Here is a 27,730-nt window from a genome sequence, read left to right as displayed (position 1 = left end):
GATTTGTTTCTGAGTGGTTGCAGGGATATAGTGTACGTGACAGTTAATGATGCTAAAGAAATGACTGATTCTGACATCACCTGAAAGCACTGCTTCTGGTGCATCGTCATCCAAACAAGTGTTTATAGTTATTTACTAGTTCATACACATTCAAAAGCAGGTAAAGACATCTCCCTTTATAAGGAAACACTCATGATCATGAATTCCCTTATTTTTTGTTTTTTTAATATGTTGTTGTATATATAGATGGTTCATCCATACACCAACCAAAAGCTTGAGACCTTCACGATAAGTCCAATTGTACAGGCTTCAAAGATGTATCCAACTGCACTTTCTGTGCTCACAAACACTTGTGTCCTGCAGCCAATAGTGAACACCAAGAGCATTCTCTTTTCCTGAAGTTGCCCACTGATCCGCTCTGTAACCAGATTATTACAACCAGCCATTACAGAAATCACTTGCAAAGTAACAAAGTTACAGCTGATTTCATTTTAAATAGTTTTCAATTTTAAAAAATTTGCAGTCTGATACAGAGGGCTAGGAGACCTGAACAATATGAAAGTGCTAGTCATATTAATTTACAGAGATCAGGCATCACATAGTGCTATGAATTATCCAATATGCTACATATGAATACAGCTGTTGATACCTTACAAATGCCTCTGGTTGTTTTTCAAGGCTACTTGAAAAATAAACAATAACCTTGGCTTGTATGTACATAAACGTGAGTTTGTTTATGCAGAAAATAACATTGACTTCACCACTACCAGAGGTATAATCTTATTAGGCCACCTGGCCTTAACAGCGATAATGAAATGTTTAGTCCCATTATCAATTCTAACTGTTAATCCCCAAATTTTGTCTAAGTGGGAAAATAAAAAACAAAAAAGAGTTGCTGTCATGGTATCCCCTCCACACTGGGCTCCAGAAGACAGCGCTGTTCAGAGCTTCTTCCCCTGCATCGTGCTCAAGTTCTTGGTTCGTTTTCCCCAGCCACTGGTTGCATTTTGGTTGCTTTCCCACATCTTCTGGTGCTATTTCCCCATTTTATAGATTGAAGAATGACTGAGAAGAACCAGTTCTGGAACCACTACTTAAGGGAACAACACAAGCTTTTTTTTTTTTCACTTCACTACAATCAGTCACAGAGTAATAAAAAGTAGAACAGATGACTCAATTCATTCCTGGAGCAGTGCCTCCAAAGTTGAAAGTAGATGGCACCACTGGCGCTGTGAACTTGTATCCGCCGTGTTTTTCAATCATCTTGGATTCTGTAATTAGATAATAAGCAATAGGATTTAAAAATAAATTAAAAAACAAGAGAAAATTGCCTGTGGTAACCACAGAACAGAAAACTTTCATTTACTGCCACTCAGTGTGGTCAGCCTTTTCAAAATTTTAATTTATTCATTTCTGTAATTTATTTTTTGTCATCAGTTCACCACAAATGAGGGAAAGATAGAAAAAGAAAAGCATGAACCACCTCCTTGGACACCACTGTAGTTCTTCTTGACATCACAGTGTGCTTTATTTTTATTATTGAACATGGATTATACACGTTTTCTTTCATGTGGTGAAAATTTGATTTTTATTATCCCATGTGTTTCTGGGCCAATAATGGCTGACTCCCAGTGTGCTAGTCTGAAGCGCAATTAGGTAGAGGCAGTGAGTGCTAAAGTAGTTTTTATTAGAAGTATAAACGTCTCAACAACAACAACAAAAAAAAAAAAAAGCAGCACATTCGAAAACACTTTAATTTCAGATTTTAGTGCACCACCAGATTAAGATTGGTCAACTTGAGTAGTCTTAGCCGGCCCTCACCATGTGCTGCCCGTCTCTGGTCTGCAAGCGTGGCGATGTCCTGAAGCTGTTTGCCCTGTTCTTCGTCGAGGGATTGTGTTAGCGCCTGGTACCATGCTGGGTCACGGGTCTGAACATCTGCATGACAGTGAAGTGACAGTTAGTGATGTTAAACACAGATATAATGGTTGGTTTTAACCATCAGCCTGTCATCTTACTCTGTAGTATGGCTTTGAAGATCTGATATTCATCCACCAAGTTGTCTTCGTCATCTACAGCTGTAGTGTAGCCCTCGAGTGCCGTCTCCTCTGCATCGTCTTCCTCCCAGTCCTCATCGTCTCCATCCTCTCCTGCTTGCTTTGCCAGCATCTCCAAGTATTCCTGACCCTCCTCGTCAATGTCATCCTCGTCACTGCCCAGCTCCGCTATATTTACAGAGGTAAGGTGACACATTTAGACCTCACCTCCCTGATTAACCCAGCATTAGGTTCAAAGAACTTAAAAATAAATGAAAATAATCTTACCGGCATCATCCTCTTCTTCCCCATCCTCCTCATCATCATCTTCCTCATTCTCATGCTCTGCTCTACAAGCGTATGCCCTCTTGAGGCCACTGAAAAGCAAAATGGCTGCTGGAAGAAGCTGGCTGGCCACCTGGTTGATGGCCTGAGGCCTGTGGTCGAGGTCCATGAGAGCACAGAGTCCCAGAATGCACATCTTCCTGTCATGGAGGCTGTGAGAGGAGCAGAGCATTAGGTAGTGCTGATTTTATTTTTTAGAGATTCATTAAGGATAAACAGTCAACACAAGGTATACTGAGAGATAACATGGCTGGGTAGTCATCTATATTTTCACTACCAGAGGACAGACTGTTAATGGTGATTTCAGGGTAGCCTCACTGTTCATAGCTGACCTCACAGCAAGCTCCCTTTATTTTCAATTTTAGTCAATTTAATCAATTATAAAAAGGTGACTTCTCCCTCCTTTTTCTTCAGTGTCTTAGGTGCGTATCCCTCCAGTCACACAAGAGATGCAGCAACCTGATACTAAAAGGGCGGTGGTCAGATGTGACAACAGGCTGCTATATTAAATGTGATATTATGCTGTGTTTACTAAGCACCAGCAATGAACCACTCACTAAAAAGAAGGAAGAAAGCTGAACGGCAAACGCTCAGGTGTCTGGAAGAGTTCTTTGTGGTCGTCTAGAACTTATCCACCAACTGAAAAGCTTTTTCCCCCTCTCCTCGTTGGGAAGCTTTTATTGCACTCTCAGTAGCCAAAGGAGAAGCCAGCTCCACTAATGTAATCTCCACTCCAAATATGAGAATGGGTACACACAGTAAACCAAGAGAAATTAACATGACCATAAATGACAAAGAGCATCAGACATTGAGTCTGATGCTGCTTTATAGTTAATGATTCCTAACCGCTTCCTTACAGAAATGCAGCTGAATAAACCAAAATTCAAGATATCTGTACCATTTAAAAAGCAGTTCAGTAAATCAGTGGTCAAGGTTGGTGACAAGCTAAATGGCTAATTTAAAAAAAAAAAAAAAAAACCTACATGCAGGCATAAAGAAAACAGAGGTACAGGGCTTTGTTAGACTTGGAAGGAAAACAGCATTAGCAGGCTGTTTTAAATTAACGAGCAGTCATTTGTGGTGATTCACAGTGATTACTACTTAATGTCGGCTGGGGAAATGAAAGCAAATCAGTGTTTTAGATCTTCAATTGCTAACTGGCACCTCAACCTAAACTCCAATTCACAGTATTAAAAACATCAGTCTTACCCAAGGAAGCAGTCAACGTCTTTCAGCCACTGGCTTATGAAGTGGTTTGTGATTGGTTCTGTGTTGTTGGGAAAGCGGAGATTCTCTAAAGTGTTGAGGAGAAGAGGGGGGCTGTAGTAAAGTGCAGCGATGGCCACCTGCAGGCACATAGTCCTCAGCTCGCTGGTCTTCACCTCCCGCGTCAAACGTTCCAATGCAGTTGTCACAAACAAGGGCACGACCTTCAGGAGCAGGAGGAAATGTACAACAAAATCTACATTATTTTTTTTCCCCTCTTTCACAGCCCAGTAGTGCAGCAGTGCATCCTGTAGATGCGCAATTGCTGCTCTTTTTAATGTAACTGATCATCTTCAGACACCGACCTGATCGATGCCACGGCCTTTGCACTGCAGGATGATCACTTCTAAGAGCTTGGCTGCGTGGCACTCTGGGTCCTCACCTGGATCACCTGTTAAGACCTATATGAACACAGGATAGGTTTAACCACAAAAAGCATGCTCAGCAGCTAATTTAGCTTGAACAAACAGGCCAGCTCACATTATGTAGAAACAACTTCAGCAGCATACCTTCTTGCACATGCTATAGATAATCTCCAGGTATTTAGTGTCAGAAAGGAGGGTGTCTGTATCAACTGTGACATAGTTGTGAAGGAGAGGCATCATATCTGAAAGAGAAACAGTTAATCACATAGCTGAATATACAGCAAAGCCACACAGGGTGCGATGTGAACAGTATTTAAAATAAAATAAAATAAAATAAAATAAAATAAATAAATAAATAAATAAAAGTACCTGTGAAGTAATCAAATCCATCCTGCTGGAAGACTTCATACACAAGTGGAAGAAGCTGCCACATCTGTGGCGACACCTGCTGGCAGGTGAGGCTGTGAGCCAAGGACAGGATCTCTTCATAAAATTCTGGGGAGAAGAGAAAAAAAAAAAATAAATAAATAAATAAAATTTATATGCATCACTGGAAGTAAACATGATCCATTTATTACCAAACCTTAGGCAGGCAGCCATAAAGCGTTTTAGAGCAATATGCAGGAGGAATGTGGAAACACTGGAAGAACCGGTCCTGCTTACCCAGTACATGCTGCTGTAGCACGGTGCCAATGACCTGCAGACAGATGCCCTCGAGCTGCTGTGTGATCTGAAACGGAACAAAATATAAAAGGAAATGAAGAATTCACTTTCAGTTTCTACCTGTTGAGATCAAAACTATAGTCTTAACAGCATACCCTTCTTATGTTAATTTGATCAATACTCAATTTTGTACCAATAGTAAGCAAAAACGGTTTTGTTCACAATATGTTTAAAAGTAAAAATACAAACTATACTCCTGAGAAACAACTGCAAAGAAGAGAAGAAAAAAACTTTTTTTTTTTGCTGATAGAATATCAAAAGTTAAAGCATACATGGAAACTTGCATGGAAAGCACAGTAACAATATCCACTTCTAAATTTTGGACTGGGATTCCCTAATATGACTGTTTTTGTATCTGTGCTGTTACGTCACCTGTCCTCTAATGCACCTACATTCACTGAACCGGCTCCATGTCCATTTTCAAATTCACAGGTCAAATAAAATACATTGCTTTGCTACACAAAAATGGGATGTTGACAATACTGAATTACAGAACCATTACGCAATTTAAAAAAAAAAAAAAAAAAAAAAAAAAACCCGAGTGCTTATTGACTGAGCAGCAGTAGTCCTGTGTTTCAGCAGACATAGTGGCAGCGTGCCCCAGCTCTATTTCTAGCGCCTGCCTCAGCCTCTGAGTCATTTTGAACATGGTGAGAACAGAGCGTGTTCCCAGGAGTTGGTGGGTGGCTCAAGTGTGTTGGCAGGAACGCTGTAGCAGACCAGAGCCGCTTCCACAGAGGAAGTGGCACCGAGATGAACCATCAGCCAGGAGGGTGTACATGTGGGCAGCACGCTCAGTGGCTATGATGCTAACCTCTTTGTGGTCCTCCACCACGCTCAGCAGTGTGTCGATGGTGTTGAGGATGCCCATGGCAGTCACAGCCTTGTCATCCCCTCCCTCCTCGTCAGGGCCTGTTTGAATCACCTGGTTGAACGTCATGGCCTACCAAAGAGCAAACAAGAGATTATTACAACTGTGTCTATGGGCTGAGAATTTATTAGTGACCTCATAGCAACGCATGAATCATCAGGCAGGAGATTGAACCCTTCATATTAATCACTTTTGAAAGGGGAAAGAGGGGGACCCAAAACATTTGGCTGCAGTTTTCTGTTAAAAGCAGCAACATCCAGTCACTTTGCAGACATTCGGCATTATTATCGATGCATTAACAAGCCAAAAATAGGAATCTAGAAGAAAGGTAAAAAGAAAACTTGACCAAACACTTAACCCTGATACTTTAGTCTGCTGTGACAGATAATTCTCAAATTCTTGGGAAGAGAGAAAAAAAAAAACAACAAAAAAACAAAAGTTTTCCTTTGTAACAGCTCTCCTCATTGTCGCTCTATAGAAGGAGTTTATGTGATGAAATCATGATTATGGCACGAATGTTTAGCCTCCATCACAACTGCACTTACCAAGTGCTGTGTCATCTCCACTGCAATTGGAGTGACCTCCTCACTGTATTCGCAGATCATCTTCTGTATGACATTAGTGAGGTCATCATTCTCCGTCTCTCTGACAATGTGCAGCAGCGCCTGCATCACTGGCCGAATGAAGGGGGTAATGTACTCCTTGGCTAAAAACGCCACAAAGAAAAGTTTAGTTAGGTGTGAACTGCACTTTCACATAGCATCAGGCTCTACGACTATATTTGCTCACCCTTCTCCTGGTTGCTAATGAGAACCTGCAGGGCAATAGCAGCCTCCACCTTAACTGGCATCTCATTGTCATTGATTAGACAGAGCCGGGTCAGCTCGAGAGCCGTCTGCAGATTCTGGTCACTTTTGAACTTCACCTCACAGAAGTAATGCAGCACCCAGCAAGCCTACAAGAAAACGTGGCAGGAATCATTAAAAAATAAATAAATAAAATAATGAGCTTAAAAAAAAAAAAAAAATTAAAACTAAAGTTATTCTGTGCTGTTATCACATGAGTCTGTCTGCTTATTTGGCGATTATGTGATCACTTACTCTGGCTCTCATGTATCCCAGTTCACTGCGGAACAGGGGGAAGACGTGATTCTGCAGCATGAACTCCATCTGGTCCTTGTATATCTTTTTCTGCATAAAAGGATTAAATTAAAAAGTCAGTTTCACAAAGCAATCAAAACAACGCAAATGTGTTTAATTTTTTTTTTACTTAATTATTTATGGCTTGCAGAAAGAGGCTGCATTCAAGTAAATGGGTTATTGATAACTATATAGCATCAGCACTGAATATTTACCCCACACCTATGAAAATATTAATGGACTGCAATAGAGCATAACTAAGTAAAGAATAGTTTTCACCATCAGTCCAACATCTACAACTGAAAACTCATGAAAGCAGTCATGGTGAAACGTGAGGGTAAAAACTGTGCAGCATCCTTTGGAGCACAATGTTACAAACGTTAAACGTGTTTTAATGAGCGACAGTGAAACCAAAGCCTTTCAGTCTGTGCCTAGAAAACAGGATTTATTTAGTAAGTACAGAAAATGAGCCAGCAGAGAGCAGTTTACCTTGAGCAGGATTTCAGCCAAAGAGCCTATCATGTGGAGGGCACCATCCTTTTTCCTGGGGTCAGAGGTGGGGTCTGTGAGAATCTGGTAACAGAAGCCCATAGTCTTTTGCAGCACCTAGACAGAATAAGAACATATTGCATTATTTTTTTTGGACAGCATTAAATAGAAATTCTGGGGACACACTGTTTTGTTGATTTTTCCCTCTTTTATAGGAACCAAAGTTTCAATGACATTAACACAGTCACCTCACCTCTTTCCTCTTATTGCAGGCAGTGAAGAGAAGCGTCTGGGCTGCTGTTGTTGGAGATATAAAATCCTCGAATACATCTAACAGAGACCGTACAGATTGGAGTAACGGTTAGTCAGCACTCATGCATAGACTTTCTTTTGGATTTCAGGCATCGACTGATTCAGCTTACCAAACTTCATGCGGATGTACTCATATGGATCTTCCTGCCACAGTTCCTCATCACTATCCGTGTAACACATGAGGGGGAAAACCACGTCCTGAATGATGCCCTGAAAAATCAAAGTCACAACAGTCAGGGAGCATTAGCAAAGCAATTGTCAGGTCTGACCCTGAAACCAGCTGTTCTTGTCCAAGTTCACTTCCCAGTCATTACAAACACAAAGATGCATTTTAAACTGCAATTTTCAAAGTTCATTCACACAGTAATGCGCCCGCTCCTCTTCAGTGTTGACAGCTAACACTCATACAGAATTGTGAAACGTCTACCAGATATTTAAGCATTTTGTATTTATACCTGGATGTGTGGTTTGAGGCTTTTCCATGTCAGAGCATGCGCTATCCCCTGGTTGACATAGTTGAGTGTCTGCTGGAGTACTCTGGGAGCCACATATTGTTTTTCCTTGTATTGGTATAAGACTTTAAGCAACACCTAGAAGCAAAGTTTGCAAAAAAAAACAAAAACTCCTTATAGTTGTGAGGTTAACGCCGAAACTATAGCCCAGTTTAAAAAGTAAAGCCTCTTCTGCTGCTCACATTTCAGCTTTGAAGCTCTTACCTGCTGTGCAGGAACTGCATAGTCCTTCAGGAAAAGATCTGCAAACTCTGCATACTCTTTGGTTGTGTTGCCTGGGCTTCCATACCTGCAAACAGTGTGAATGTTAACCCACGCAGCAACATATAAGGGTAAACATTTTTAAATCAGCAAAACTGTAGTTCCTCTACTACTTGAAGCTGCCTCCAAAACTAAGTGAATCCCAACAGATTCCCATGTTAAAATGCAGAGTCCAAAACTAATGGGTAACATCACAGTAGCTATATCCATTTTTTATATACAGTCTATATTTTTAAACCTGATTGCACGATTTATTAAGGAAGTTAAGGATAATTGATTTTTACCTCTCAAAGAGCCGAGCCAAGATGTGGAGGGCCCACTTCTTACACTTCCACCATGGAAGCTCAGGCCGCTCATCTTCATCAATCTGCATCGTCTCCTGCACAGACAAGAACAAGTGTCGCAGTCAGCATGTGAAAGTACATGTGCACGCCTTGGAACCTGGAAGTCATTTGTCTACTTACTGGAGGCACATCTCTGTCTACAACTGTCTTCAGGATCTCCATCCACTCTGTCAGGTTTTGTCTGTTGATAAGCTCCAGAGGGAGATTGTACTGTGGAAAGCAACAAGGAAGTCAGTTATTTATCTACCTGCGTATTACTCCAACTATACCAGGTGTTCAGAGGTGTATCAAAGAAGAATTAAGAGCAATGATTTTACTAAACAAACCAAACAATACCTGAAAGAGGGCATAGAGGATTTTAAAGATCTGCTTCTGTATAAGGACAGAGTCACTAGAGTGGTCAGGGAGCAGCTGGATAAAGCGTTCTTTCAGCATGGGCATGAAAATGTGCATGGCAGCCACCAGTGGTTGACGCTCTTCTGGTTTCTTATATCTGTTTCATACACAAATCCCACAAGCTCAATGTTAAACCCATGCCATATGGTATAAGACTGGAAAGAAGAAAAAAAAAAAAAAAAACTGATTAAAACTGACTCACTCATAGTTTTTGACAAGCTGGTAAAGGCAAAGCAAGATGCCGAGCCATCCCGCGCTGTTGTCTGACTGCAGGTAGAAGCCAATCTTGTCCACGATGGTCGTCCACTTGCCGGGGTAGTCATGCTTGATCATGTGGTGAATACATGTCGTCAGCTGGACCCTGACGAGTTCAAAAGACGACTTTTAGATTGGGTGGTTTAGGAAGTGCCTGTATACTTAAACTCTGCTGAGCCCCTCATTTTTGCTCTACTCATCCAGTGGGGTTTGTGGTTACCTGATGCGCTCGGGGGAGTGGATGATGGCCTCCACTATGTTGTCTCGAATGAACTGCCTGTCCTCCTCTGGGATGTTATTAACAGGCGTCTCTGTGCCTGAACCGTCTCCATTGCTCCAGTGCTGGGTTATCATGTTCTTAAGATAAATCACACCTAGACAGACAGAACACAAAAGTTACAGAGCACAGCCCAGACGTGAAACAACAAATCTATTACACAAATGCTGACAAAAAAAAAAAAATACAAAATAAATCTAAAAATATTAGCACATTATGTTTCCCCCACATTAGTTGGGCAGCTTCCTAATCAAAGAATTAAGATGTACAATGCAGGAACCACATGGTGAAGTAGCTTTTTGGACAGCCATGTCATCAGCATGCCACATTAACACAAATTTGACTTTATGTTTATTGGTTAGCAGGATACAAAAGTCACTGTTCGATATTTGAAAATACTTTACATATTTTGTTAATCATCAATCTGAAGTTTAACTAAAAAAACAAAACAAAAACAAACACACTACCCCCCCTAAATTTTAAAGGGTGCTGATGGGGTCAACAAGAGGGCCCAGGGCTGCAGTGGAGCACATGGAGAAGAACTTAAAGAAAGGCTCTTTTTCCATTATCTTGGCTTGTCATGAAATACAGTGAGTGTGGACTTTTGAGTGGTGATAACGCTTCACTGGAAAGAAAAGGGGTGTGATAGATTTATAAAGACAATAGCTGATAGCTTTAACTGCACGAGAAATAAAAACTTCTGAACTGAAAATGAGATTCGATTATGCTCCTCTTTACAATGGGATATCAAAGTAAGCCACCATGTATTAATTGTAACATGCACAACTTTATCCAGCTCCCAAAATTGCACCCATCATCATTATGGCTGTGTACATAACAGCAATGTGAATTCAGCACCAGATAAAGCCTATGCTGCAGAAATAAATCCCCCCCCCCACCATCTGTAGGTCAGTAGTTTTGAATGTAGCACCAGGGTGTCAGCTGGGTTCACATCTACAGTGTGGGGCCTCACTTTGAGGTCTGTGGCTCACAAGGAGAGACCGACACAATGCCTACACAAACTGAGTCAATCATAATCCAGCCTATCAATGCTGACAGAGCACAGCACCCCCCCCCCCCCCCCCCCCCCAAACCCTTTAACTTATGACTACACTGCACAACAAAGTCACTAAGAATGCGTCATGTAAATGAGATTTATAGCCATGAGGAAAATATATTTACATAAATTCAATCGAGGTAAAAGGGAATTAAGTTGTGGTGCTCCTTTGTATTCACTTGGTAACAGAAATCTCAAAACAACTCACACTGCACATCCTGTCAACACTTAGTCACATACAACTCAAATCTACATTCAGACATGCTGCCTGGAGACAGCTGGCTGCCATCACTGCATCTGATCAATCCATTAATGGAAAAATTATCTAACAACTGTCAATCACCACTAAAGCAGTACCACTCAAAAAAAAAAAAAAGCATTTTGTTGTGTTTTACTGCCTACTAGCATCAAGCCAGACAGGCTGCAAACAAATAATCTGGCCAGTCAAAGTGAATACGTGCCAGAACAATAAATTAAAATGATGTTCATTTGTTGTCAGCTTCACTTTTGATATTAGTCCAAGAGCTTCAGTGCAGTCTGGACGAGCTGCTCCGCTAAATAATTTTTGACATTTTTTCTGTGGCTGAAAAAGTCATTTATAGCACCCGAAAACAGATCTATAGCAGCTTATTTTACTGGGAGAGCCATGTACACTTGGAAGGTGTACGCACAATAATTAAGATACTATGTGTGCACTTTCCGTAACAACTTTGGCCCAGATTTTAACTTTGAGGAAGGTGTCAGTGGAGGGAAAGTTCTATGTTCAGAGAGCAGCCTTTGACTAAAGCTATATTTAACAAACTCCACGTGTGCACTGCACTTCAGCGTGGTACTTTAGCCTCACAAAAACACAAGTGTGAATCACAGATCATCGCTTAATAACCCATATTTAAAAAAAAAAAAAAACATTATATAAGTGACCCCTTTAACTTGGCATCGCAGTAGTTGTTTTCTCGTTTAACTCAATCTGACAAATTTAGAATCAAGTGTAGGCTAAAAGTGGTAAAATTGTAAAGTCAAACAGTAGCAAGGTGGATTCAGTGGATACAAGGATATAAAAGCATGCACTGTAATAAGAGTTTAAAATAAACCAAAACAGAAAACCATGAAAGACATTTTCCTGACCAAGCCCTTGAGTACTGATCATGCTCAAGGGCTGAATTCAATAGAAATTAAAAGTGAAAGAGCTTTTAATAAACTTTTATGTAAAAATCGAACATTGACTTATTTGGGGATTCAGTTTCGATTCATAAAACAGCTTGACTCAGGAAATACACTTAACACAGGAGTTGAACATTGAACCCAATGGTCTGTTACACATTTTTTTTTTAAACTATTTTACATCTAATTAACATACAGAATTTTTTCCCCTCTTCAACTGACCTGCTAACCAACTGTTGAACTATTTGTTCGCTGACAAAGTTTAGACTCACCTGCTTGCCTGACAGGCAGATCCAGCTGATCAGACATGGTGACACGAAGCAACGTGGACACAAAGTTTACCTGGGTGTGACCCTGAAAGGATGGAAAACAACTCCGTGTAAGCTTGTTACAAAGACAACATCTCTTTTTTTTTATCATTAAAATTTATTTTTGGCCTTTATTTTTTTTTTTTATAACAAGGACAGCATAGCAGACAGGAAAGGAGCGACGGAGCAGGGGTAAGTAATGGCACATGGGAAATGGTTTGGGACAGACTCAAACCTGAGCTCCTGCAGCAGCCTTTCAGCATATACAGGGTCGCCTGTCCAACCCGCTGAGCTATACCAACACCCCAACGTCTCTTAGTGCAGTTTCATGTGCAATAGACTTCATATCAGTTTTAATGGAAGTCTGACACAGCAATCTGAGCACACACTATGTACTCAAATACTCACAGCAACACTGTTGCTGAGAAACTGCCAACAGAATCATGTGATGACTTATCTTTAAAAACCTGACACATTATTTGAAGCATTTTTTAACAGTTTACAAAAAGAAACAATTCCAAAGTCAGCATCAAATTTAAAGCGTCACTCAAGACAAATTTATACCCTAAAATATGATTAAACTGCTAAAATCACATATCAGCACAGTCAGTCTCCAAATATGATATTAATGCTCTGCAACTCAAGTGTCACAGAACTGAATTGTTCAAGCTTCATTCACTCTTTAACTGACAATTTTCTATGAAAAACAGTGTATGACTAAGCAAAGAACCACATTTAGAAACCACAGATTTACTCCATCCTCCTCCAGAAGACATGACTTCTATTGTTCTAAACACCACAACTCCAAGAAGTCCAGCCAGCTGTGTGAAAATACTTTGAGCTCTACCATTCAAGGGAAGCAACACTAACAATGCTTATGTGGGTGTAAAGTAAAACCTTAGCCCCGAGCATTGCCAAAAATACACAACTGAGATATCACCTGAATAATGATAAACAAAACAGAGTCACTTCATTAGGTACCCCTGTGAAATCTAGCGCATTTCCAAAATAACAAAAATCATATTGTTCCAAGCTGTGTTTATTATTGAGCTGCTATTATGTCCAGCCATCACTATAAATCACCAGCTATGCCCTCAATGGCACAAACTCAAGTATTGAAATGAGGACGCTTTGCAGCAATAAATTTTATTAAGATACACCTAATGCAACCCAATACATCAGCTGTACTATGTAGTGGCCAGAGAGCGCGATTAGGAATTTGTAATAGACGTTTAATTTTACACAACAGATGTAGCAGACTACAGGCAAATACTCATAGCATTTATGATGCCACTGTCGGCATCACTGATCTTCTCAAAAACTGGATGACTCTGTCCCGCATTTAATCGCCATTAACAAATACAGCCGAGTCAGTGAGCTCCAAATGCACTCTCGGAAAATTAACTCATGACTTAAACCGAGTTAAACCCACGACTTTAAGGGCTTCACGTTGTTTTATATAAATTAATTGCCAGAATAAGACTAATAATTAGTGATGACAGACATTTTTAGCCACAGTGCGGGTGCTGCCTCGATCAGGACAGTTGCTAACTCTTTAACTTTACCTCACATGAACCTCGGAAAACAAAACTATTTTATTACACATTTTTCGAAGCAGTTACAAAGTCAGCGACCCTATGCTGGCCGAAGCAAAGAAAAACAGTACTAAAATAATGCACCGCAAATGTTACTGCGTTGTTAAGTATTGCGAATATTTAAAGGATTGCCAGTGACACGTGAGCAGGAGCTATGTAGCGGAGCTACGGCAGCTCGTCCAACAAGTAGCTAAGTTAGCTACCTGACATTAGCCACCTAGCCAGACACCAGCGTCCCGCTGTTAAATACCCTGCTTACCACATGCCTCGCATTTGATCAGCTCCGTTCATCACCTAAAAAGTCGTTCGTATGATTCTGACCCTATGTCAGCCGTGAATTTAGTCTAAATTACACCGAAACGCTGCGAGCTAAGCTAACGGTTACCGCTTAGGCAGGACAAGAATGGTTAGCTTCGTTAGCATTAGCAGCACAGCTGGCTCAAGATGAGGCTAACACTGACGCTGGTTGCTGCCACACCAGTGTGTCATCTTATAATCACAAAAACGCTATTCACTTCGTGCTTGTGGTGCTTAAATAGCAACTAGGGTAAGGGCAATACGACTGTCTGCTAGCCGAGTGTGATTCAGCGCTTGATCTGCCACAGTAAAGTCGGTGAAGCCCAGCCTGCGTGATCGCACCATCTTGATGTTGTGAACAGCCGAGGCCCGACCATACCAAGACCGCGCCACAACTGCAATCATCTCAACTTTTACCTCGTTCAGCTGTCTCTCCGCGGCCTCCCGCAGGTTGGGGTCCATCGTACCCCGAAGGGCTTCGACCAAAGACTCGGGATCCATTACGAAAGCTCTGTTTACGGCTCGGATTTTACTATATCACAGCTCTATCAATTCCCAGTCACTGCGCACATGGACGCACGGCTCTCCGGTTACCCGGCGCGAAAGGAAGCAGTGAATGGAGTACCCGGATAGATCAGCGCCAAATTTGTGCAAGACGAACATCCGGCGGCGCCCGTGGAGCTATGGGAGTTGTAGTTTCCAGCTAAATTGTATCCTTTTATGACCAGAAATTGAAAAAGATGATGAAGCTGACCCACCTACTGGTTGCATTTATTCAAAGATAAAATTAAACAAAACAAAAAACAAAAAAAAAAACTTTGAATACTTTTGTTTTCTCCGTACAAATAGAGGTAATTTAAGTCTTTTAATGACCATGAAATCCCAGTTATACAGCCTAAAATACTTTGTCTTTTTATTCGATAGTCTGAAATAAAGTCATTAGAAGCAAGACAGACTACATGTGCGTGAATGAGAGGGAGGCAGATGGAAAGATAAAGCTGCAAGGAGCAGAGGTAGTGAAGATAGATAAGTTTAAATACCTGGGGTCAACCATCCAAAGCAATGGATAGTGTGAGTGTCAGGGGTTGTGTGTGACAGAAGGATAGCAGCAAGAGTGTAAGGGAAGGTTTATAAGATGGTAGTGAAACCGGCTATGATGTATGGTTAGTGTCACTTTTAATTGTTTGGTATTGTGTTGCAGACTGCAGCGCTATTTAGCCATATGGAATATTTTAGTCTCATATAAAATATTTAATACAGTTAAAATATCTGTGCCACATTTTTGGTCTGTTTAAACTGCAAACACACCTACTCACGCACACACTTCAGCAATGAGATGAGACTTGAACTGCACACTGCACGTGATTTCCTCTATTCCACATAGGGTCAAAAGTATATAGACATGTTCAAATATATACAGACACTTACTTCGATTTTTTAATAAATGTTCCTGAAGGTTCTACAATGTCTTTGAACTTGACAAGGCCAAAGTCTATTACTTCCCATGACTGATTACAACTGGTAGTTTCTTTTTGACTGCATAAAAGAAGATTTGTAAGAAATTTGTTAGAATGTTAAGGAACCACCAAGGTTCAAATGAACTGGAAACTGCTGGGACACCAGCATCACTGTTCACAGTGAAGCCAGTTTGACATCACCATGGGCTGAGAGGTGCCGAGCAAGAAAGGAGCCCCTGCTCCAAAATCAAAACCTTCAAGCTGAAATTAAATTTGCAGCTGCCCACAAAGACAAGCCAAATGCCTTCTGGAAAAAAAAATTTATGGTCACACGAGACAAAGTATGTTTGGAGGAGTAAAGGTGAGGCTTTCAAACCTAAGAACACTGTACCAACTTGTTCACATTTGGGTGTTCCAACAGAATGTCCTTCCCAAAGCCCCAACCTCAACCCTATTGAAAATTTGTAGACTGTGCTTAAAAGTTAAAAGTGGTTTCCTGTGTGGCAGGAAACCAATTTAAATGAACTCTGCCAATTTTGCCAAGAAGAGAGGTCAAATATCCAGTCAGAATTATGCTAAAAGCTTGTTAATGGCTACTAAAAGTGTCTGGCAGAGGTGTAACTTGCCAAGAGCCATTTAAGCAAACAGTGTCTGTATATATTTGAGCCTGTATAAATACATTTGACCCTGTGAGAAAATCCAAAATACATTCAAACTTGTGCACAAAGTAAAGTAAATTTGTACAGTTGTATGTATTTGTTTTGTTTTTTCTCCCTCTTTTAATGTATCTATTTATTTTGTGTTGATTCTGTGTTTGCTTTTAATTCTGGACCACAAGTCTGTAACAAAAACCTTACACAATAATTTTCTATAATGGAAAATCATGTATATAAATCATATGCTTGTCTATATCCTCATTATTGTATTTTGTCTGTAACAACTTAATATATGAAACTTAAAAAGCTGTCAGAAACAGAAAGTATTTTGCTCAAAAATGTAATGACATATAGTCCATTCAATCCAGCCTAGCCCACCTGCCATAGGACGAGAAGCAGGGTACACCCTGGACAGGCTGTCAGTGTGTCACAGGGCCAACACAGACAGACAACTCTTTGCACCTGTGGTCAATTTAGAATCACCAATTAACCTAACCCCACTAACTGCATATTATTATTATTACATATAATGTTTACATGTGGTATAACTACGGATGTGGATGATGGCAAGGATTTCTTTGGTGAACAAATCTGAGCCACTTCTCAAAGTCCATCAAGCTTCTTCCACTTATCCTTTTCAGGGTCCTGGGGGTCGGGCCCTATCCCAGCTGCCATGGGGCAAAAGGCAGAGTACACCTGGGACAGGTTGCCAGACTGTTGCAGGATAACAGACAGAGAGACAGACAACAATTCAGACAGATATTCACACCTGTGGGCAATTTAGAATCACCAAATCACCACTGCATACATAAGTATACTATAAAATGTAAATTACCTTAAAATTATTACTGTACTTAAGTACTATTTTTACTATTTTTAGGACTTAAGTACTGGCTAAAAATCACTAGAAACTGTTAAATAAATAAACGGAATAACCATCAATGTAAAAAGTGTCTATAATAGATAGAGGTGGAAGCGGAAGAGGATGGATGGATGGGCGGACTTCAGCGTAACTGTGGAAAGCGAGCCGCCGCTGGGGGCGCTGTTGTAAATGGTGCAGGTTTGCTCCTGAATGTGAAGGTAAAAGGTCAGTCTGTATAACGTGTCATCAGGCTGTCGACACACCGGTGTCACTCGATCGTCTCACCGGCTGTTACTTCACCGCGCATTGGTACTTCTGCTGATCTTAACGTTGTCCCAGAAAATGGCCAAAAAACGGAGAGAAACCCGAGATGCGGACGGTTTGTCCTCGGCGCAGGAAGAGGTGAAGGCTAACTCTAAAGTACTGAAAGGTAGGTTCACGGCGGTGGCTAACTGTTAACCGCTAACCGAAAAGGAAAGCTAATGGAGACAGATGAAGCAATACAACCACTTGACATCGTCGTTTTTACTTTGAGGCCGTTACGCATTGCGAAGCAGCTGGAACCAGATGGATAAAATTAGCCCTGTTTGATTTCGTTGGTAAGCTTTATAACACCAAAGGGTATAAATAACACATCACAAAGTTAGCTAAAATCCACCTCAATCCTATTTAACTTAGTTAGCCAGTTTAGTCACTATGCCTATTAGGTAAAACGAGAGCAAAACCTCAAATGACTATTTTAATCAGCGACAAGATAAAGTGCTGCTTAACGAAGGCGGTGGGGAAAGTACAGTATTCATCCTAATGGTGCAGTAGCAATACAATAACAACAAAAAGTACTTCCCCAAAATACCATAAAAGCTCATATTTCCAGTAAAATGTACAGAAAGTAATAGAAAATAATTATAAAGCAACTGCTTTATAATTCTGTCTATGGTGTAAATTAAGTTTAATTAAGAATGCACTTACATGTCAAAACGCCATTTCTAAAGTAACAGCTGGCTGGCTGTAAAATGCCTGTAACCGTTTAAAGAGTAAAATATTTATCTCAGAAATAAAGTCTAATAGATCTATTAATTGACATGAAATGTAAATACAAAGGTAAAGTGCATTTATTGAGTAAATGTACTGATTTACTTTCTGCTACCATCACTGACAGCCAAAAGTGCCCAACGTTAAAAAAGGATAACGGGGAGCATCTGAAGTTTAAGCCTGTTATTGCACGTTAACAGTTATTGCATTTACACTGTACACAGGACACCCACAGCTCATTTACGTATCAGTGTTTCCCTTCAGGCAAGCTTCAGGCTCACGTCAGTCCTGTGTTGAAGTGTTTTTTTTTTTTTCTTCCTGAACTTTGCCTCTTCTTGTCCAAATGGCCAACCCAGATAAGAAATTACCACAACAGAAAACACCTAGGCCCTGGGTGATCCAGTCACACGTGGACAGCTCTAAGTTTGAATGCACCGAAGATGCAAAGATATTGAGATTCGATCACTTGGATTACCATCACGGGTGGTCTGGAGGACATGGCTGAATTAAATGTGTCCTGGTCATTGCTGAACCACAAAACTGACATCCACTGTATAAGTGGAAGTACATATTTTGAGAGTACCACTTACTGTATAAATAAAAAAACAAACAAAAAAAAACACACAGTGATAATGGATTTGTTTGCCTGGAGCCATGAAGTGGATGTAGCCATTCTAACATAATCCATGACTCATTGCTTTGTAGAGCAAAACCCTTGATTTAGGCATTTTGACCTTTGGCTTTTTGGAGCTGGAAGTGACCATATTGTACAGGAGTGTGGAACAGGTGAGTGCCACTTGGAAAATGATGGAGAAGGCCTAAAGGACCACCAGCACCCCAATCAGAGAGAATAAATTTAGCTAATGACTTGTGGAACAAATCAGTTGACTTTGGAGTCTGGTGGCCAGGCCCACCTTAAATAAAGGTGTATGCTTTGAATATACCCAGTCTTAACCTCCACCAAACTAGGCATAGGAAGTGCATAGCTGCTGCTCATACACGTTTATTTGCATATGGAGCAAGGAAGTGATATCCACATTAAATCTAATGCCACATGTGCACTGATGTAGAGCTATATGTGGCTCAGACCACCTCTGAATGTGGTGTGAGTGATTGAATCTCAATGCAGAGAGCTGTCCAATTGTGATTGGATCACCCAAGATGGATCTGCAAGGCAGGAGTGACCAGGTGACAGTACTATTTTTATGACGTTGTGCTCATTCACCTCATTGGAGGTGAAGATACAATTTGTAATTTAAGCCAGTTATACAAATTTTAAATATTAATTGGCAAATTAAATGCCATGAAATTTATTTCACACTCTATTGCTAGTTTATCAGTGTCATCAACTCTGTGATCAAATGTGTCACATTAGCCTCAGTAGGTGTTCCCAGACCATCTAGTGTGCTGCAACTGGTTTCAAATAAGCAATAGAAAAAAGGAGGGAAAAAAAAGACGAAGTTCCTCTCTGTATAAAACAATTGATCTTATGGTTAGATGTTACGGTCAAATGTAAATCCTGAAAGCATTGATAAAGAGAGTTAGCAACAGCAAGTTTCTCTCATGGGGGAGACTTAGTTCCCTGTAGTGGCTTGAACGAGTGATGCAAAACACATGCAAATTACACAAGGCTTCCTCGTAGCTTATCTGATTTCATAATTCATGTTTATTTGGTGTTTGACTAATTTTCTCTCCCCACAGCGACTCAGCATAGTGTTGGGGGCTCAGCACGCATGTCTCTGCTGATTCTGGTGTCCATCTTCACCTGCTCTGCCTCAGTCATGTACCTCGTCTACAGGAACTTCCCAGAGCTTTCAGAGTAAGTTGTCCTGGTGTGGTTTCAACATAAAGTAGCATTTACCCAAAACATTTCTCGGATCTGAAGAAGTGTGTTTTAAGAGACACTACTTTTCTGTGTAATGGATTCAGTTCTGCTGTTTCACAAGTGGGGTGTTATGTGACTTTGTTACATTCAGTGGCAAAAAACTGAGTGGTGATGAGTCATAACCAGCTAATGGCCAGTTACAGTTTCTTCTGTTAGTAGCTGTTTCAATACCTATTCATAAAATACTTTGTGTAGTAACTGGCAAAAATTGCTTTATAACTGTATAAAAAGTTAGTATTGTCTTGATAATATTGGCAAATTGGGGGGCAAAATGTGACTGGCCTGAATATTTTCTTTCTTTTTTTTCTTCCAGTGATGAAATGGAAAAAATCAAGATCCCAAAAGACATGGATGATGCCAAAGCTTTAGGAACAGTGTTGTCCAAATACAAAGACACCTACTATACCCAGGTGTTGGTGGCCTACTTTGCAACATATGTTTTGTATCCTTGGAGAAAACATGATTACCTTTTATGAAAAATATATACCTTACTATTTATTCAGAACTGCTTTGCTAAGGTTAGGCTATGTGTGACTGACTGGTTTGCACTGATAGTTTGCACCAGCTATTCAGTTAACCTACTGTTAACTGAGGTTATTTTACCATATTTTTCTGATTACAGCTTCATCAGTTTCTTCTGACTGAATCTTCCAGCTGGCAATTGTATGACCATGTATGGATTTTCAAAACTGTCAGTGGCATCTCCTTCATGTAAAAGTTATTAGAAAAAAAAAAATCTGAGTCATTTATCTAAATTGTCAACTCTGTTATTGCTGTAACAAGACAAACAAGTGAAACTTTGGCTCCAAGTAACATGCTATCCCATGTGGAGGAAATGTCTCTGAGGATAAGTCTGGTGTGTGTGCACATAATCTCATTTTAACCTCTCAAACAACAGACAAAAGAATACCATCATTGTAGCTGATCTTTTCGTTACGTCTGCTGTAGGAAGGCAAACCTTGTGTGAAACAGATTTTTTTTTTTTTAATTTATTAGTTGCTTGGAGGGAGATGCTTCTGTTTTACTGATTATTGATTATTGTTTGATTAAACAAGAATATACCTATATGGTATCTGCATGCTGCCAAGGTGTTCACCTTAACACTTTTACCAGCCTCCAGACTTTTGCAATCCCTGGATCGATCTTCCTCAGCATACTGTCTGGATATCTTTATCCTTTCCCCCTGGCTCTTTTCTTAGTCTGCTTGGTGAGTAAGAACTGTATGAAATATGTGACTGCAAGAATTTGAAAGGAATATCTCTTTGAAAAAGATTGGTAATTTATATGTTTAAATGAATGAATGGGGGTTCCTGTCTACCATGGATATGAGTGATAGAAGTCACGGTGGTCCGACTGTCGACGTCTGCACCAGATGTTGGGGAACCAGAACATTAAGTGGACTATTGGAAAAAATATAAAGCATAAGTGGACAAGAAATGAGAATACGGAACTGTTGGAATGCTACTACAGTGAAAGGGCTTACATGGGACGTGGGACCTGTGGATTCTTCGAAACCTAACATCTAGACTAACAACAACTAAACAACTCCAGTGCCTTAATCTGTTTAAGGTGGTGTAGCAGTTGCACAGCAGCTATCACACCCTCTCCTCTTCCAGTGGCAAGTGTTGTGAGACAGCTGGAGGTGAGTCAGATGTGGCCAGAGCTCCGTTAGTTTACCATGCCACAAGTATGGGCTATCCAGGGTGTACCTGACAACATTACTGATTGAGGTGGAGTTGGCTTTAGGGTGCAGGAGGTTATCAGACTTTATTGGACTTAAAAATGCCTATAATATCTGCAGATTGCACATCATCACCCCATATGTGCCTCAACATCTATATTGACATAAAAAAAACTAGTAGTTCAGTGTTCCAACATTTGTATAAAACACAAATGCTACAGCAAGGTCGGGGGGGGGGGTGATTATCTTCCCATACACCTAGCCCCAAGAACAACTGGTACGTTGAATGCAAGAGCAGCTGACCTGAAAGAGAAGATCATGGAATATCATTATTAGCAAGATTACATGAAGTACCTTCTGAAAGTCTACTAGAAGATGTGAATGCAGCATTAGGGACAATCCCTACTGCAACCATCACTGAAACCAACCAGCTGATCTATACCACAGCAACAGCGGTCCTTGAGATGTTTGGCTATAAGATGAAAACAGCCACAAGGAGCAGTACCTTCCATGGAGAAGACTAGAGGCCAAGATCAAGGCAGCACAAAGGAAAATTGGCCAACTATCAGAGATGCAGAAAGGTGTGATGAAGAAAGGGGTGCCTCTGCAGCGTTTCCAGTAGTACCTACTCAGTGCGACTCGATTCGATGTGGTTTTGTTTGCATTCTATTTGCGTACCACTTCAATGCGGGTGGAGTCGATATAGCAACATGGCCAGAAGTCACGTGACATAATTTGTATGTGACTCAAACCCATCCATTAGCTCCAAGACCTCCTGATGCACTTGGTTATTTCTTGTCTGCCACCAAGCACAGAAACGTCTGCACCTCGTCGTTGGACCACAGTGTTGGGTTGTGTGTCTCCATTTCCCTCGCTGTTGTTTTAAAAATGGCACATTTGATTCTGGTGAAGGAGTCGCTCTCATAACTCGACTAGTGATGACACTCCCTGGCCAATCAGTGCCATGCTGTTCTTCAACGCCACATTTTCGTATCGCTTGTAACTCCGTCTGAGTGGGTACTAAAAAAGTACCTGGTACTAGGACCTAATGGAAAACCCTACAAACTGTGCCGAGTCGAGTTGTCCTGAGTAGGTGCCAGAGGAAAAGCAGCATAAGAAGTACAGGTTGTCCATACCTGAGGCTTTAGACACTGCCAAACAAAGACACTCAGTCCTGGCTAACCGCTTGAAGACATATACCAGAAATATAGAAGATATAAACCTAGCATAAAAAGTAAAGAAATTTGTGTTTGGTTGTTTATTTCTTTGTTGTATCAGTGCTTCTTGGCAGTAAATCATACCGTTGGAAAGCCCGTTTATTTCCCCTTAAATGGTGCCACATTTGTAAGGAAAGTGCATTTGTGGGTTGAGCAGCATAGTAGAATATGTGGATTGCGCAGGTGAAAAACTTACCAGATCTTTTCTACCAATGCCAAACAATATATGCTGCTATTGACTTGTTTGGTGTGGTTTATGAGCTTGGATGAACTCTGAAGAAACAAAAAATATTGGCAATTTAACAGTATTTGTTTAACAATCAGGACCTGAGTAGCATGTGGAATAACCATATGCAGCCACAACAGCCTGGCATGTCCTCCTCATGCTGGTCACCAGCTTGGTCACACACTGCTGTAGGATGGCATTCCATTCTTCAACCATCATTTGTCGCAATTCAGCTAATGTGGTTGTGTTGGTCATTCTTCCATGAACAGCACACCCAAGCTGATCCCACAAGTGTTCAGTGGGGTTGAGGTCAGGACTGCAGGCAGGCTGTTCCATCCTCTCAACTCAATTCTGGAGGTAGTCTCTGATAAACCCTGCTCTGTGGGGACGAGGGTTGTCATCTTGGAGGATAGAGTTCGGTTGGGGTACCAGAAGCTCAAAACAAGAGTCAATAGCAGAATGAGCTGTATGAAAGCTGTTTAACCCTAACCCTCTCAGCCTATGGCAACTTCAAACTGCCTTCACTGTGGACAGTGATGCTGGTGTTCCAGCAGTTTCCAGTTCATGGCAGGTTTGAGCCTTGGTGGTTCCTGGGTTGTTCCTGAGCATCTTAACCAATTTCCTCTCATCTGAGGGTGACAGTTTGGGTCTTCTTACAAACCTTGGAAAAGCGGCAACACATCTGAATAGCTTGAACTTAAGTTTGGCTGTTTGAACCAATGATCTTTGAATCTGCAGTTGTTTAGAAATGGCTCCAAGAGACCTCCTCTAATCTACAATTCTCCTTGGCCATGTCAAGTTCAACGAAAACTGAGCTTTCAGCACCATTTGTTAAAAGATTTAAGTGAATGTATGTATGTATATATTGGAGCGTGTATGCATACTTTTGACCCTGTGTGGATTAGAGAAAATCCAAAATAAATTCAAACTTGTGCACCAAATTCTTCTTTTTTTTTTTTTTTTTTTTTTTTTTAAAGTCATTAAAGATGCATGCTGTACAATCATTCCACCCCTGAAAAAGAACTGTTCAAAGAAAAGCCCCAAATGACCTTTATATTTATGGCTACGATAAGTGTGTGCAAACGTCTGATCACAACTGTAAATCTAGGGCAGTCAACAGTGTAACGTGCCTTAAACACATGACTTTTCATGTGTTGAAGAAAAATTCCACATTAACAACTGCAAGAATAGTGACAAATATGTGATGTTTCAACATGTTTAACAAAGCCACCAGTTTAATCTGAGTACCTGCATGCACAGCACACAGCATGTGAAAGCTGTGGCCTCTTGGCTGGATGTTTTTCTCCTCGGCACTGGTTTTGTTCCTGTAAAAACACGATGCATTCACACTAGTGGTTTAGTCTTGTTCAGACTAAACCCAGATGTTTTTGCTGTTACAGCCAAGAAGGGTGTTGGTTAAAGTGTGAAAACCCCAAGACACAACCTCTTCTTTGGAACTACATGCTGCTTTTAACGCCACACCACTGCTGCTAACATGAAAAAGTGGTGTAATATGGGTGTAGTTTTGAATTTAGTTATATTTTGAGAGCACATATTTCCTTTTGGTTTTTTTTTCTTTTACTACATGTTTTCAATTCAGTTACCAGAAGAGTGTTTTCTGCATCCAGCTTTGAGATTGTGGTTGTCTTTTCTGTGTCATCTGCTTCAGTCATTCATCATGTTCTGTCTGTTGGCAGTGCTCTGGCCTGGGTGCTTCCTTCTGCTATATGCTGTCATATCTGGTGGGCAGACCAGTGGTCTACAAATATCTTACAGAGCGAGCACAGAAGTGGTCTCAGCAGGTGAGTTTCCACAGTGAAGGAACTTTTGTTTTTCTTTTGATATATCTGGGTAATTAAAAACCCACAAAGACAAATGGCATAGCAGCAAATGATCATATTCTAAAAAACAAGTATCTCGAGTAAGGGTACACCATTGTATTCACCTTCATGACTGCCACAGGCCTCTTTCTAAATGAGAACATGCACAGACTTCAGTAGCCAGTGATTTTTCTGCTGCGTCCCATCAGTCTTACAGTCCTTATATCTGAAATTAGCTTTGTAAATTGTACTTATTCATGCTAAGCATGGCGTGATCAAGAGTTGAAAGACTTTGAAAGTTTCCACTGCAAAAATATGGATTAACAAAAAAACAAAAACAAAACAGAAACAACGTTGATATGGATCTCAGCTATTTATTTAGGTTAAAAATGGTATTTTAAACACTGATATTTATTCTCCCAAAATGTCAAGACTGGTGAATTTTTAGTTTGGAGCTTGTGTTATAAAAGTAACAAAAAGTGCAGATTAATTTTCTGTTAAATGGATTAATTAGTTAATTAATTGCTGCAGTTCCAGACAAAAACAGGAACACTGTTTCATTTTGTAATGCAAGTATTAATGATGGCTTAAAGTGAGTTTTAATGTTCCTAATATTCCACGACACAGCAGTCCTCTGACATGATTTTAATAAAAGCTGGTTATTAAAAATGTCACATAAGATTTACTGTAAAGCTATATTTTTGTATCTTTTGTAACTTCAGAAATATTCTGCTTATGATTTTTTTTTCTTTTTTTTCCAATGGCAGGTTGACAAGCATAGAAATCATTTAATCAATTACATCATCTTCCTGAGGATAACCCCATTTCTTCCCAACTGGTTCATCAACATTACCTCACCTGTCATCAATGTGCCTCTGGGAGTTTTCTTCATTGGTACCTTTCTCGGTGAGACGCCTTCTCTCTACTGTTGGATCTTTTTTTAGTAATGTTTGCTGCCACTGACTAACCTTCATTCAACGTTGATCGACAGGAGTGGCACCGCCATCCTTCGTAGCGATCAACGCAGGTACAACGCTATACAAACTGACCACAGCTGGCGAGGCCGTCTCCTGGAACTCCCTGGCTGTGCTCGGTGTCCTGGCCGTGCTCTCGATTTTGCCCGTCTGCTTCCAGAAGAAGCTGCAGCAGAAACTAGAGTAGAAACGGTCACCTCACATCAGCAACTCATCTGCTGGCTGATCCTCAACATCTCCCTTACCTCGGCTCAGGAACATGCAGCTGTCACTACGCTGCTCTGCGTCAGTCTTGTAGGCGGTAATTGCCAAGCACTCATTGACCACAAAAATGCATGCAGTGGTGGGTTGTTCCTGATGTCAAGGAAACCGCAAACAGGCCACTGCTTGCACAAGTTTTATTTGGTTTATGTGACTCATTTCATAAATATTAGAAACTTTTTTTTTTTTTTAATTTAACGCACTGCTTATTATTATATTGTATGATCTTTTTTCAGGCAATTAAAGGTACTGCCTACAGGATGCTTTTCTAATGTGCAGTCACAGTTATTCCACATAGCCTAATTTCACGTGCTTAAGTCATCTTGCTAGAAACTCTGAGAACAGTGTCATCAGCACCTTGTTCGGACTATTGTGAACATGTTCTCCAGTGAACGTGCGCTTGGACAGCAGCAGAAAAGTTACTACATCCTCTTGGTAGCACCTTTGACTCTCACTCCCCTTTTTAATATTTATTTTTCCATACATATGTCTACTTGATGAAGTATGATTACCACCACAGCAATAACTGTCACACTACTTGTCAAAGGGGATTTTAGTTATTTAAAAGTGCATTTTGATACAGGGTCCCTGCTTTGGCAAGTGTATGCCAAGCATGGGGATACATTAAAATGTGTAGAAAAGGAAAAACGTAAGCACTGATCTTAGTAAGTTTGTGTTTTGTTGACATGTGAGCAATTCCTATGATCTTCCTCAAAGTGTGCCTGCATCCTCTGCCACACAGCTGTCCTTTTTCTTTTCATCCATGGCTCTGCATATTCTAAGCTTCTTTGCTACTGCACACTTTAAAGTACAGCGTAAGCTGATGTAATATTTCTTCACAGGACATCCAAACGCAACACCTCTAACTGGTAATTTTATTTAAACAATGAATATCCATCACATCAGGGGCACTAAAAAGCAAAAGAGTTGTCTTGGTTTGTGTAAATTTGAAAAGTCAAAGGTCAAGATTTGGCTCAAGTTTTGGAAGAAGCGATAACAATGAATTTTTTTCCTTCTTTCTTTGTCCTGTGATTATCTGTGTTCATCTCCACCCTATTATGTCTAACTAGTGATGTTGATACAATGGATGATACTCTCTTGAGCTCAGTAAGACTGCCAACCTACTGCAGTGTCTGAGCCTTGCCTTGCTTTTACTGCTTCCTTTCTTCACCTAGGGAAATATGCTGATGCCTGATTTATGTTGCTAGATTGTGTTCTTTAAATTGTTTTGAATGGCTAATTGTGTCCTGTTATTTAAAGAAAAAAAAGCTTACAGATTATTTTTCTCTTTAGATTTGTTGCCTGTGTACTAAGGTAACTTATTGCTGCTGCTGCTGCTGCTAAAAACCTTTTGGACAGTTAACAGACATGATGCAGTGAATGTACATGCAGGTAACAAATCTTATCCTTAATCTCTTAATAATGCACATTTATTGTTAGGAGATTTCATGTTTTTGCTTGTATGTCTTAATGCATATTGTATTTACTGTACTACTGTGTGATTATTAAACTCACAAACCCAGATTATTAGACTGCATAAACGTTAATTGATGTGAAAGGTGGAATCAGCGCTACAGTAGTGAAATTGTTTTTATGGTTGTTACTGTTTTATGAGAGAGCTGCATTTGTATACCGTTTGTCTTGGATAAA

The 27,730-nt window shown here is 40.4% G+C and overlaps 2 protein-coding genes across 2 annotated transcripts; one reads left to right on the top strand and one right to left on the bottom strand.

Annotated features, from left to right (window-relative positions):
- Positions 1-196: 196 nt before the first annotated feature.
- ipo7 (importin 7) lies at positions 197-14,634 on the bottom strand. Its single transcript, XM_030721437.1, has 25 exons — positions 14,427-14,634; positions 12,082-12,163; positions 9,535-9,688; positions 9,262-9,420; positions 9,000-9,156; positions 8,784-8,873; positions 8,604-8,698; positions 8,263-8,347; positions 8,002-8,136; positions 7,657-7,756; positions 7,488-7,564; positions 7,235-7,351; positions 6,707-6,796; positions 6,396-6,561; positions 6,152-6,312; positions 5,550-5,678; positions 4,676-4,742; positions 4,382-4,507; positions 4,157-4,254; positions 3,953-4,048; positions 3,591-3,811; positions 2,325-2,533; positions 2,019-2,225; positions 1,822-1,938; positions 197-1,271 (listed from the first exon to the last, which is right to left on the bottom strand). The coding sequence occupies exons 1-25, from the start codon at positions 14,508-14,510 to the stop codon at positions 1,174-1,176; spliced, it is 3,120 nt and encodes a 1,039-aa protein (XP_030577297.1). The 5' UTR covers positions 14,511-14,634; the 3' UTR covers positions 197-1,173.
- Positions 14,635-17,202: 2,568 nt separating this feature from the next.
- On the top strand, positions 17,203-27,333 carry tmem41b (transmembrane protein 41B). Its single transcript, XM_030726177.1, has 7 exons — positions 17,203-17,414; positions 19,718-19,835; positions 20,215-20,343; positions 21,015-21,108; positions 24,723-24,827; positions 25,613-25,751; positions 25,837-27,333. The coding sequence occupies exons 1-7, from the start codon at positions 17,327-17,329 to the stop codon at positions 26,004-26,006; spliced, it is 843 nt and encodes a 280-aa protein (XP_030582037.1). The 5' UTR covers positions 17,203-17,326; the 3' UTR covers positions 26,007-27,333.
- The last annotated feature ends 397 nt before the right edge of the window (positions 27,334-27,730 follow it).

Source organism: Archocentrus centrarchus, chromosome 3 (assembly GCF_007364275.1).
Source record: "Archocentrus centrarchus isolate MPI-CPG fArcCen1 chromosome 3, fArcCen1, whole genome shotgun sequence".
Lineage (NCBI taxonomy): Eukaryota > Metazoa > Chordata > Actinopteri > Cichliformes > Cichlidae > Archocentrus > Archocentrus centrarchus.
This window is presented reverse-complemented; position numbering and strand designations above follow the sequence as displayed.